General features: G+C 44.8%; 1 protein-coding gene across 4 annotated transcripts in view; it reads right to left on the bottom strand.

Moving 5' to 3' along the window:
* TENM4 (teneurin transmembrane protein 4) overlaps window positions 1-12,344 on the bottom strand; it is a 744,874-nt gene that overhangs the window by 104,254 nt on the left and 628,276 nt on the right. For all 4 annotated transcript variants that reach the window (XM_059930706.1, XM_059930709.1, XM_059930707.1 and 1 more), the window contains one exon: window positions 5,118-5,264. In XM_059930706.1, coding sequence (XP_059786689.1) covers window positions 5,118-5,264 — 147 coding nt within the window. The remainder of the gene's footprint in view (window positions 1-5,117; window positions 5,265-12,344) is intronic.

Raw genomic sequence — 12,344 nt, 5'->3', positions numbered from 1 at the left:
GAGCCTCGGTTTCCCTGCCTGTAAACATCTGCCCTGCAAGTGTGTTGTGAGGGGCTGGAGGTTATGGACACAGAGTGTCCAGTGCAGGGCCTGCCCCTTAGAGATGCTCTCTAAACGATGGCTGTTGTCTTCCTTTATGTACATTTGAACTTTTTTCCTTCTAGCAGTAGGCGTGTAATAGTTTGGAATACAAAATTTAACTAAGACATGAAAAAGGTCAAAATACATTATATGGAGAAACACAGTATAATCATAAGTACAAAAAGTAGAGGATAAAATTATATAGAGAACATAATTCCAAGTTTTAAAAATAATCATTTATACATGAAAATATATTTATTTTATAACAAACATCATGTTTCTGTGATTACAGGTGGAAAGGAGCAGGAGAAAGAGACCTGACATTTGCAGGTGATGAACTGGGGCTTAGAGAAATTGAATAACTCGCTGAAGGTCATGCAGCCAGCAAATGGGGGAGCAAGGATTTGAATCCAGACAATCTAGGTACAGATCCTGTACTTTTAATCACTGCGGTGTGTTGCTTCTCAGGTGCTTTAGATACATCACCTGTAATCCTCATAGCAACCCTGCAAGGTAGGCCTTACTATTCTTATTTTACAGTCACACAGCATCTCTGGGCCACAGTTTCTCCATCTCTGAAATGGGCATGAATGCCCCATCAGAGGGTCAGTGTGCAACGCACAGGAAGGTGCACGTGACAGCACTTCACAGAGGGCTTCCTAAAGGGCGCTACATGCATAGGGATCATCTTCTTCGTCAAATGGGCCACACAGAGGAATTCGCATTTTGTGGTGAGTCTGGGCCTCTGTTTGCCAGCCTGCCTTGCTGTTCCCCCTCAGCAGCCAGGGCTCGGGGTGAATCTGGAGGCAGGCTAGGTTGACTGGGCAGCCCTGACAGAGGATTAGGAGACTGGGAGTAACTAAGTCATATCCAGGATCTATTCCCCGCTTTAAAAATGTAGACAACGACCACAAGTGAAAACAGAAACAAACCAATGAAGCTACTAAACCCAACTCAGCCATATTGTGTAACTTTTTTTTTGGTCTCAGTTTAAAAACACTGCAAGAACATTCTTAATGAAGCTTGAAATTCCAGTTTAATTTGTAAAGGACTGCTTTAAGCCTAGCAAATTGGGAAAGAAGAGAAACCAGAAGTTCTCAGATAAGAGCCACGGTCAGGGTTACGATAGAGCTGTGAGTTCAAAGTCTGGGCACACTGAAAAGCTCTCAGGTGGCCAGACCTCACAGACTATGCAGTTTCTGTCACCTGCCAGCTGTGTGACCTGGGCAAAATACTTCCCCTTACTAAGTCCTAGCTTCCTCATCATAAGAAAAGAGTATGGGGATAAGAATATCATACACCTCCCAGTGTTGTTGGATGGGTACACAATTGCTTTGCAAACGGTAAAATGACATATAAGTTATCATTGTCATCCTCTGGTCGGCTCTGTGGTACTGTTGTAGCCTATTTAAATTCGAGTAAGTACTCACACTACATGTCTAGGAGGAGGATAAAACACTAGGAGGAGGTGGTCCATAAGATCACACAGGATGGCCCAAGAGTCTTGGGTCCTAGTCCAGCTGTGTTAATGACTTTCTGTGTGACTTCGATGCGTATGACGTCACATCCCCTCTCTGGGCCCCAGTTTCCCGGTCTGTAGTGTGCAGGGGAGCAGAAGGAGGGAGCTGTAGTCTGTGTTCTCTGTCTCCTCCAGTCCTGCTACTCACATTAACCTCTGCTAATCCCTTCTCCAAGCCCCTGAGTCCCATCAGCCAAAAACAATCTCTCAGCGAGACGCTAACATTTTTTTTCCCTCCACCCTGACTTATTTATCTGGGATTATGCTGTGTCCCACATCATGGCTGAAATAAAGGCACCTGTTTCATTCTACCTCCATAAGATTTGGTTGTTTGGATAACAATTCCTTCCAAGTAACTGTGAGCTTCCTGAGGGAGACAGACAGGGTCACGTTCATCGGTCTTGGTACCCTCTCAGAAAGGAGTGTGGTACCCGGTAGACAGCAGAAGCCCCGCAGGTGTCTGCTTGACTGAACTGCAGACGGCCGACTGCTCAACCTGGCTCACCCCTGTGCTGCCGTGCACAGCCTGCCCTGCTTCTCCCTCCACTGAAACTGTCCCTGTTTGGCCAAGACCCAGAGGGCCCAGTGAGGATAGTCTTGCCCCCTCCGGCGCTTGGGGACAGTCTAACCCTTACGGTTGTTTCATCTGTGCCACCCTGCAAAGTGGGGACCCTCCGCCCCTTCCTCTTGGCTCCCCCAATGGGTAGAGAGCCCACCAAACTGAGAGGGTCCTGAGGTGAGACATTCCCTCATTTCTCAGTTGAGAACCCAAGGCCAAGCTCCCTCAACAGTCTGGTCTCCCCAGCTAACTCTCTTCCCCACCATGACGATCCATGGGATGTCTTCCTGGCTGAACTGGAAGCCCCGTGGGACAGGGGCTACATCACAGTTCCCAGGAGGGTACCCAGGCATTTGATGACATCAGTTGAATGAGTGGATGCTCCTTTATTACAGCAATTATCCCACTGCATTGCAACTGGTGTTGTTTCTCTCTCCAGGCTGTGAACTTCACAAAGGCAGGGACTGTGTCTTATTTGTCTCTGAAGCCCCAAGACCCAGGAGAGGGCCCAATGCAGGGTAGACATTCAGTTAACGTTTGCTGCGTGAGTGAATGAACTCAAGTTACAGTAGTACTATTGTATGGCTCTCGTAAAAAGTATGTAAAAACTCATTCCAGTCCATAACATGCTCCGTAAACGGAAGAGGTATATTCTCCTACACTTGGGGATTTTCTCATTGTTCTTTTCTACTTCATGCTGGTTCATCTCCATGGCGGCTGGAGAAGGCTCTGTTCCCCTGGGGTCGGGATCAGCCCTGTTTCCTATGATGAGAAGCTCTTTCTCCCATCAAAGCTGTGGGGCTTTTGGCTCCTGTGTGCCCACGCTCCCTGTCAGCACTGGGAGGGCTGCCTCTGACGGTTGGTGAACAGAGGGTACACTGGCATTGTGTTTCACGTGAGGGGGTAAATGAACCCTGTTTTATAACTTATTCTGGTATGTATGGTACGGGGGAGTGCACCCTCTCCCCACATTTCTCAGGGACATTCAGTTCTTTTGCTGCCCAGATAGTCAACAGCCTTCTGAAAGCTTTGGCCAAGACCCTGGATTCCTGAGAAGGGAATGACTTCACAGTATGGCTCCTCTCCCTTTCTTTTCTAACTATAGGAATGTCATTGCTGGTCATGGAATTGCGTCTACACAGGCAAAGTGAAGGGGGGAGTTAGGCAGATAATTTAGGCTGACATCTCTTCCCTATGAAGAGCCAGTACGATTGTACTTTATCTTGCCTGAAGACAGGGCTACTTGGTGCCCTTCCCTGCTTTGCCCATGATGTTTTCTCCCTCCTTTCCAAGAAACGCCTGCCTGCTCAAGCTTCACCTTCTTGATGAATGTCTTCCTACTCTCACAACAGCCAATACAGAAGTCTGCAACTGCCCTTATCACCGTCCATTAGCACTTAACTTTGGTCTCCCTCCCTCATTTGAGCTCCTGGGGTGTGGGGACCGGACTTACTCATCTCTGTGCCTGGCCTAGCGCCTGGCTCCGTAACAGGAACCCTGGATATTTATGGAGCACAGAATGAATGAGCTCCACAAATCTCAGACTGATTAAGGGACATTTCAGCCCTGTGAGATCTCAAGAGGAGAGCAGGGACCCACTGCCTCTGCCTGGCTACCATGACCCAACCCCACGAGCTCCTTGTCGACAATTACCCCACGGGTCCCAGGACTGGGTGCATCAGGCCCGACCACCTCCTGGATTCAGGCAGCAGACCGAAGGACTGGCTCAGACAAAGACCAGTGGCCTGAAACAGCCCAAGGTTGCCGGAGCCAACTCAAGGCAAATGAACCACAGCAATCACAACAGCACACACTTGGCCTTTTAATCCTTCTGGTGCTTTGAGATTGTAGAATCACCCTAAGTAGAAGGTTCCCAAAGGTTGGGATGCTGAGTTTCTGGACTATTGATTTCCTACTCTGTGCAGTATATCAGAAAGTCCCTTGGTATAAATATGAGGGAGCTGCATAAACACATCTGGAGTAGGCCAACTGTTAGGCCATCATTATAAAGGAAGGATTAACTGTTTTGATCTTTTTTTTTTTTTTTTCATATCTCCATCTTTTTCTTCTCCTAGTAACCCCTTGAGATTGGTAGAGTCAGGAGGAATAAACCCATCTTCCAAGTGGGAAAGCAAAGCACATTGTGTTCGTATTTATACAAGTTCCACACAACAGAAAGACAAAGGCTAATTCTAGGACTAATATAAAGACTGGAAGGGCTCTTATGATCCAATGGCCTCGTTTTATAAATAGGGAGTGTGAGGCCCACTGACATCGAGTAGCTTGCTTAAGGACACACAGAGCACCAAAGACAGAATTGGGATTAGAACCCTGGACTCTTCACTCTCAGCTAATAAAAGTTCCACAAGACTAGGCCTCCCTTCCTTAGGGTTTTGACTGCCCAGCACTTGAAAAAAACCCAACAGCAAAGACAAATTCTACTACAAACCCACAGGGACAGAAGGTGTGGAGGCAAAGGTGGCCCCCAGCATGCTTGGGGAGGGTTACCACCAGAATCAGGGGAGAAGGGACCTTGACAGAGGTAACTCAACCTCCCTCTCCTGGAGAAGCATCCTTTCTGCCACTTTCTGTGGTACAGAATTGGGTGGCCTTTTCTTGTCCACTTCCAATGGTGGTATCTCATAACTTTGCCAGGCAACTCATTCCATTAATGAATTACTAGAAAATTCCTTCTTCCATATGCCTTCTCCTCTGCACTTGCTCTCAGAGGGTAACTAATTTTGTTTGCACCAGCTAATTTTAATGAATTCAAATGGAACAACCAGCGATATGCACTCATTCCTTAGATGACATGTGCCGTTTTATGCCTACCCTGCAGGCCCCCTTGACTGGACAGCTGGTGTGCTGGTGGCCTGTTATCTCAGTAATGCCCACCCTCCACTCTGTGCTTCCCACAGCCCTGGAGATGCACAGCACCAATGGGTGCCAGAGCCCTACCTCCATCGTTGTCTTTGCTGTCGCCACAGGCGGTTTCCATGGACGTGTCACAGCCAGCTCCTCTCCAGCCCAGCTGGCAGACGCAGTGCCACCCATTCAGGTCCAAGGTACATCTGCCGTTGCCATTGCACAAGCCAGGGCAACCCTCTGCAAGGCAAAGCACATGGAATCAAGGTAGGATCATCCACAGCCAACTGGTCACACACACGCACACTCTGCCTGTCAACTTACAAAAGGCTTTCACATTCATCAGCACACTGATGCCCTCAGCACCCGGGGAGGCCTATCATTAGAACTGCCACTTTACCTCTAAGGCAACTGAGACCCAGAGGTGGAAGGCCTTACTAAGGATGCACAGTCAGGACGAGGCGCTGTCAGGACGAGGCAGGCATAGGTCTGAAACCCACACCTTCTGTATCTGAAACCCCCTCTTTCAAAGGTGATCAGGATTCTACAGCAGGAGTCAGTGGATGTGGGCTCGTCCAAATTTGATCAGCGGAGCTTTCTGGCTGATCCTTGCTCCTTGCTCACTCTTGCCTGTTTTTCCTGTCTCTGGTGGCTGTGTGGAACAAAGGAATCATCTCTCTATTTACTCCTCTTGTCCCCTCAGCACTTCTGGGTCTCATTCTAAAAGGCTGTACTTTTTTCAGGCCTTGTTACTAGGTTCACTGTACTGAACCTTAGGCTTCTCATTTATTTTGTCCTATTTTCTCCTGAACAACTGTCTTTGCTTTCAGGAAGAGTCCTGGAGTCTTTTTTTCCCCATCTTATCTACAGCCAGTAAAGGGAACCCGGATGACTACCACGAGAGAGACTAAGTAGGGCTGTCTGTGATTGCCAGTGGAGGTTTGGGCAGGCTTCCCTTCCCTAATTTTCTTCATCTGTACATCTGTCTGCCTGTCCGTCATTTATTAAGCACCTTCTCTGGGCTAGCACTGGAGGTACAGAGATGAGTAAGACCTAGTTCTTATTCTTGAGGAGCATGTAGCCTATCAAAGGAGACAGGCTGGTATAAGCAAAATATTCACTGCTAAGCACCCTGAGGGAGATGTACAAAATATGGTGGGAACCAAATACAGGAGTGGCCATCTGTCTGAGAGGGCTGTGGGTGATTTAATCAAGGAGGGTCAGGCAATATTTAGACATCGCCTTAGTTCTGCTTTGACTATATCATAAGGTGGGGAGTTATTATTCAAGTAGATTTGCAGGTTTTTGTTGACCACCTTTTCAAACCCCTCTCTCTCTGAGTCTGTAGCTTAGAAATCTAGGCCTGAGAATCTGTGAAGTTACACGGTTTACTCCAGCTTCTAAGTTGCTGCTTGGTTTTCATTCAAGTCCTCCTTTTAACAAATCTGCCAATTCTTTTCTCAGAGGGGCTATCAAAATATTACCTCCCTGGGATGTCTTCTCTGGCCCTGCTCAGTCTCAGGGAAAGGTATGGATGTGAAAGCACTCTGCCATCTATAAAACTTGTTTTATTATTGAGCAGCAAATACAGCTACAAACTAAATTTTCTGTCATGAAATAACTGAAAACTGACCCATTATTCCTTTTTTTTTTTTTTGACCCATTATTCTTAAATGGGACAAATGTGGATGTGGCTGTCTGACATAAGACCTAGGCCAAGGTAGGCACTCACTAAACGGCCGATCAAATAGAATCTAAAGCTGTAGTGTTTCAAGGCCTTTTGACAGTTGACTGTTCTTACAAAGTAAAAGAAAAGAACATGCTCATTTATACTTGAGATGTTCAATACAGATGTTCAATACCAATCAATCAATCTGGCCACTGTGTTCCATTCAAAGGAAGAAACATTTACGGAGTGTGTACTCTGAGCCTAGGAGGGATTCCTGTGGAAGTTTTGAAGCAAATGTAGATTCTGGGGTCACAGCAGAAGCCTGCTGGGAAAGGTGGGAAGCCAGCAGCATGGCCACCCCAAAAGTGATCGAGAAAGCAGTTGAAAAGCGCAGGAGCAGTGCTGTGACATGCAGGTGACCACCCAGGCAATCTGATTCAGTAGCTAACACCAGCCACCCCTCCTGATCTAAGCAAATACAGACTCCCTCTTTCTCCAGTTAGTCCCATTTAAAGTTTTGTCCATCCAGCTGAGACTTTCTTTAAATTAAGCCTCCTATGTATTTGAGATCAGTTTTGGAGGAAGAAGAGTCCAATCGTTAAGAATGGTAGTAGACTGCTTTCTCTTGCTCCAAGATGTAGCCTCTTGTAAGATGCAAATAACATCTCTTATCTAAGAGCACAAGCTTGGGAGCCATATCAAAGGTTGGCTGTGTCACGTAGTGGCTTTAGGACACCCAGGCACCTTATTTAATTTCTCTGAGCCTCAGTCTACTTATAAAATGGGGTTGGTGGGAGGATTAAATAAGATGTGTGCAAGATGCACAAAGCCTGACATACAGCTTGAACACAGTATCTGAATCTTCTACTCACCTTGACCTTCTCTCTAGTTTAGTAGAGGGACTATAACATCCTAAGTTGTATCCCTAACCTCAGGTAGGGGTTATAGAAAGGCAAAATAGAAAACTGAGGCAGTTATCTAGATCAGAGTTGGCAAGCTTTCTCAGTAAGGGTCCAGATAATAAATATTTTAGGCTTGTGAGCCATATGGTCTCTGTTGCAATTACCCAACTCTGCCATTGCAGCTTGAAAGGAGCCACGTACAATTTATAAATGAATGGGCATGGCTGTGTTCCAATAAAACTTTATTTACAAAAACAAGTGATGAGCCAGATTTGGTCTGTGTGCTGTAGTTTGCCAAACCCTGGCTTAGATGCTTCAGGAGAGTGATGACAATGCCAGTTGCCATATACTGAAGGTCTCATATGGCTTGCCACTGTGCTAGACATTCTACATATATTATTTCCAAACTAAGTAACTTTTGGTTATATTTTCCAGATCCTTATTTTCTAGGGCAGTGCCAATTTCACACCATTTAATCCTAAATTTTTAATAAAAACCATGTGTTATAATACAGTATGGACTTTGTACCTAGACAGACCTCAGTTTAAATCCCAGCACCACCATTTTACTTACTACCTGTGTGATGACTGGCAAATTATTTAACTCTCTAAGCCTCAGTTTTCTCATCTGTAAAATGGAGGTAATACGTAATTCAAAGAGTTGTTAAGAAGATTAATGGGATAATGTATATCAATTATTTAGCACAGTGGGTAACACTGGTAGGTATTTAATAAAGGACAGCTGCTATTATTATTACTGGGTTTATTTGTTTTAACATTGTATAACTTCACTAAGAAACTCACAAACTAGAAAATAACCCTTTGCCAGTCCAAACTGTGTCAATGTTTGGGTCAAAAGCTGTAGTCCTCATAAATACAAACCTTGCCAGAGGGAGCTGAGACAAACCCAGTGACATGGTCATGGGGCCAACACGCAGCTCAGCAGGAAGCAGCGAGATGGGTTCAGGGTCACGAGTCTCACACCAGGCCCACCGTTTCATGCTTTCCTAGCACTCTTTCCCCCTGAGAGCAACTGTCCCGAGCATACTCAAATTATTAATTTTGCAATAATTTACTGCCTTACTCCCTCCATTAGAATGTAAACTCCATAAAGGCAACTTTGGACCTAATCCAGTGCCTTGCATGTGGCCAGTACTCGGTATATATTTGTTGAAATGAATCAATGAATGAGGTGGGGACCTAGGTTCTGCCCGACTAAGTTGTGGGATCTTGGGAAAGTGATTTTTCCCCTTTTGGCCTCAATTTCCTCATCTATGAAATGAAGGTTTGGAAGAGATGCTCTGTTAGGTCCCTCCAGTACAGTCACCCAATAGAGAAGGTCAAAACAACTTCAAATTTGATGATTTTGTTCTTAATTTCAACAAACTTTACTTAACACCTACTGGATACCAGGCATGTGTTAATTCTGGGGTATACAGAGCTGAGAATATAGCCTCTGCCCTCAATATTTTTATATTCTATTTATCGATACCCTTTGTTCCAGGGCAATTTAAAATGGATCTTATAATCTCAAACAATACCTCTCAAAGTGAATTCTTTGAACTACTAGTTCTATGAGGTCCTCAAATACAAACTTCTGTAAGTCTGGAAAACAATATATCCTATATTCTTATCCTAGAAAGTCACACTAAATATTAATACACTAAAGGCTCTGGGAAGTCTTATAATAAAGAAACCTGCTTATTTGAGTATCAGAACGCTTTCCTCAGAACTATTCCTCCCCTACCCACAACCATTTACAATCATGCAGAATATTCCATTCCACAAAACCCTCTGTGGGAAGCTCCTCTTAGCACACAGTGCCTGGTGCAACCCATTCTGTGCTGCTCTTAAACTGCCAGAGGAGCCCGTGTTCCTGGGGAGGGTAAGCTCTACATGTGAAATCACAGAGCACTCTCTCAGCAGTTTCTTCAAATGGACCAGGTTCTATCCCGAGGGTCTGCACTGTCCTACCAGTTTCAGGGTTTCAGAGAGAACTGTAGTACCTGTGGCTTGAATGAGGTTTGCTCTCAAGCAGGAATTTGCATCTGGGATCATCACACCCCCATTAGCCAGTATGAGGAAGCCTCCTCCGGGGTACTTGCTGACTTTCTTAAAGCAATATGCCCATCTTTACCCATTGCTGAAGCTCATTAATTCCACAACCCTGAAATTCATCAATAATTCAGAGAGCCCAAGTGACATTAACAATCCCCTCTGGAACGACTCATACCAGGCATTTGCCAGAGCCAAAATAATGTACTTTTAAGGTTTAGAGAAGGGCTAATAAGCTTTTGAAAAGAAACGATGCCCTTTAAATGACAGGGGACCGCTTTATCTTCAACCTCCTGCTTAAGCCTAGGAAGAAGCCTCCCTTGAAGCTAGAAGACTTTCAGAATCCTTGAAGGTATTTATTTTTTACCTAAGTGGTAAAGCAGCTATGCAACACACCTAACACAACAAATGTCCCATTTATGTTTCTCTTTCTGGTTTTCTTGTACTTTTTCATCCCTACAGTCACTTCCCTAGACAAGGTCACCATTTCTTCCCTCCTAGATGACAGCAACAGTCTCCTAACTGGTCTCTTTGCCCCCAGGTGTTCCTTTTCAACTCTTTTCCACAATATGGCCAGATCGATCCTTCCAAATCACAAATGTCATCAAGTCATTATCCTGCTTTTTTAAAAGCTTTCAGTGGCCTCTCATATGCTTGTTACGGCCCACGGTCTTGGTCTATGAGGCCCTGCCTAAGTTGGGGAGAGCTCTTCTTGCTAAGTGGCCATGGGACTTTCTCTATCACAATCGTCATCATACTTTGTTGGAATTATTTGTTTTAGTGCCTTCTCTGCTAGGCTGGGACCACTTCCATTGTGTGGCATCCACATTTCCTGGCACTTAGGAGGAGTTCAACATACTTGTTGAGTGACTGTTGTTTCCTCAGTGTCTTCCAATGCAAGTGGAAAGCAAAGAACAAAAGCTGGTTTGTCTCTGAACTGCAAAATACTCTACTCTGAAAAGTCTGGGGTTTGCATTATATTGGTCTCTGAATTCTTTTTTGGGGGAGTTACTAGTACCCATTATACCAGAAAGCCAGCCAGATGGGGGCTTGGTCCAGACCTAGATTTTGGCAAGAAACATTTGTCTTTTAAAGCAAGTTATTATTCACTGACCTAATCCAGCTCAAGGTTTGGTGATATATTTTCTGAACTAAAGATCAGAACGGGTGGTTCGAGAGAATATGGGTCACTTCCTGGTGAGGCTGCCAGTTTGGAAGACAGTTTGGGGAAGAATTTTGGAAATTAATGGGACATTCTTGGTGACTTACCGTGACAGATGAAAGAATACTGGACATACGGATTAGGCCAGGAAATACAAAATCCTGGTTCTGCCACTTACTAGGAGTGTGATCCAGAATGGGCCACTCAGCTTCTTCAACTTTAATTTCCTTTTCCAATCAAATGAGTATAACTATTCACTTGAAAAAATTCACAGAACTCCCTCAAGACTCATGGATATGGAAAAACTTCACAACGTAGGAAAAAAAATCCACCAGCTATTAAACTTAATCCATACTGAGGATTCCTCTGATAATGATTATGTGTGAAATGCCTATTTTAAAGAGGCTCAGAGGTGCTACTCTTTCTTGCTGGAATAATTTTATTCTTGGTTGAAGGCCAGTACGTGAAATCCGAGGAACCTTGCTTCTCAACACCATTGGATGGGCCCTAGTACCACCTTTGCTGTATTTGGCAAAGATATTCCAGTTGAAAAGCATTTAGTCATTTATGTTTCCCTAAAATCCTTTCCATCACTTTTTAAACAGCAGTTGCTAACTCTTATTAAAAGCCAATTTAACCTTTTTCTTTACGATTTCAAAAATTAGTCTGGTTAATGAAGTCCTTCTCCAAATTACGGGTGAGGCTAAGAATATGATGATAAAACAGCACAGCTAATATTTATTGAGCATCATTCGTGCCCACGTGCTAAGCACTTTACATTCATTACTTTAATCAATCCTCACGCCAACCCCACCAGGCACGTCCTGTTATCCTCATTTTATAAAGACTCTGAAGGGAAGAGAGGTTAAGAAACATGCCCAAGGTCATCCAGTTCATTAAGTATTGGAGTTTGGATTCAAACTCAGGCAGTTTGACTTCAGAGTATGTTTCCGTAACCAATGAGCACATATTTGGTGCCCGGTGCTGTGTGAGGGCTTGAGGATAAAAAGCTGAAGATGGCATGGTATTTCTCCTCCGGAAGCTTGGAGCCTTTCTGGAGCACACATATCTGATCATTCTGAGACTTATTCCTAGAGCAATGAGGCCTCTTTGGAAAATTGGGTACCATCTACTTAATGTAAACGCTTAAAACGGAAGGAATTACTTGGCCTGTAGGGAACACTCGTCAACGATAAAACTTACCAAAGTCAGGCCTTCTCTGAAAAGGAAAAAGAAATCCAAACAAACAGACCATTCACTCCCTGAGGTCAGGGCTCTGTTTTCCCCCATTTCTCCAGAGCCTGGCACAGTATCTAGCACACAGTACTAGTACTAGTGGGAATGGAGTTCTTAAGATTTCTTAGTTTGCTCTGGGGTCTCTTCCTGTCTCAGGCCACCCACCCTGGTTCCCAGCATCTTCATTCTGATGGACCAGGGGCCATAAGGGATGGGCAGGGTGACATGAGATGGGGTAGAAAGTGTGAGGGGGTGTATGTGTGTATGGGGAGAGAAGGACAACACAGCACAGTGGTA

This window comes from Balaenoptera ricei, chromosome 8 (genome assembly GCF_028023285.1).
Source record: "Balaenoptera ricei isolate mBalRic1 chromosome 8, mBalRic1.hap2, whole genome shotgun sequence".
Lineage (NCBI taxonomy): Eukaryota > Metazoa > Chordata > Mammalia > Artiodactyla > Balaenopteridae > Balaenoptera > Balaenoptera ricei.
This window is presented reverse-complemented; position numbering and strand designations above follow the sequence as displayed.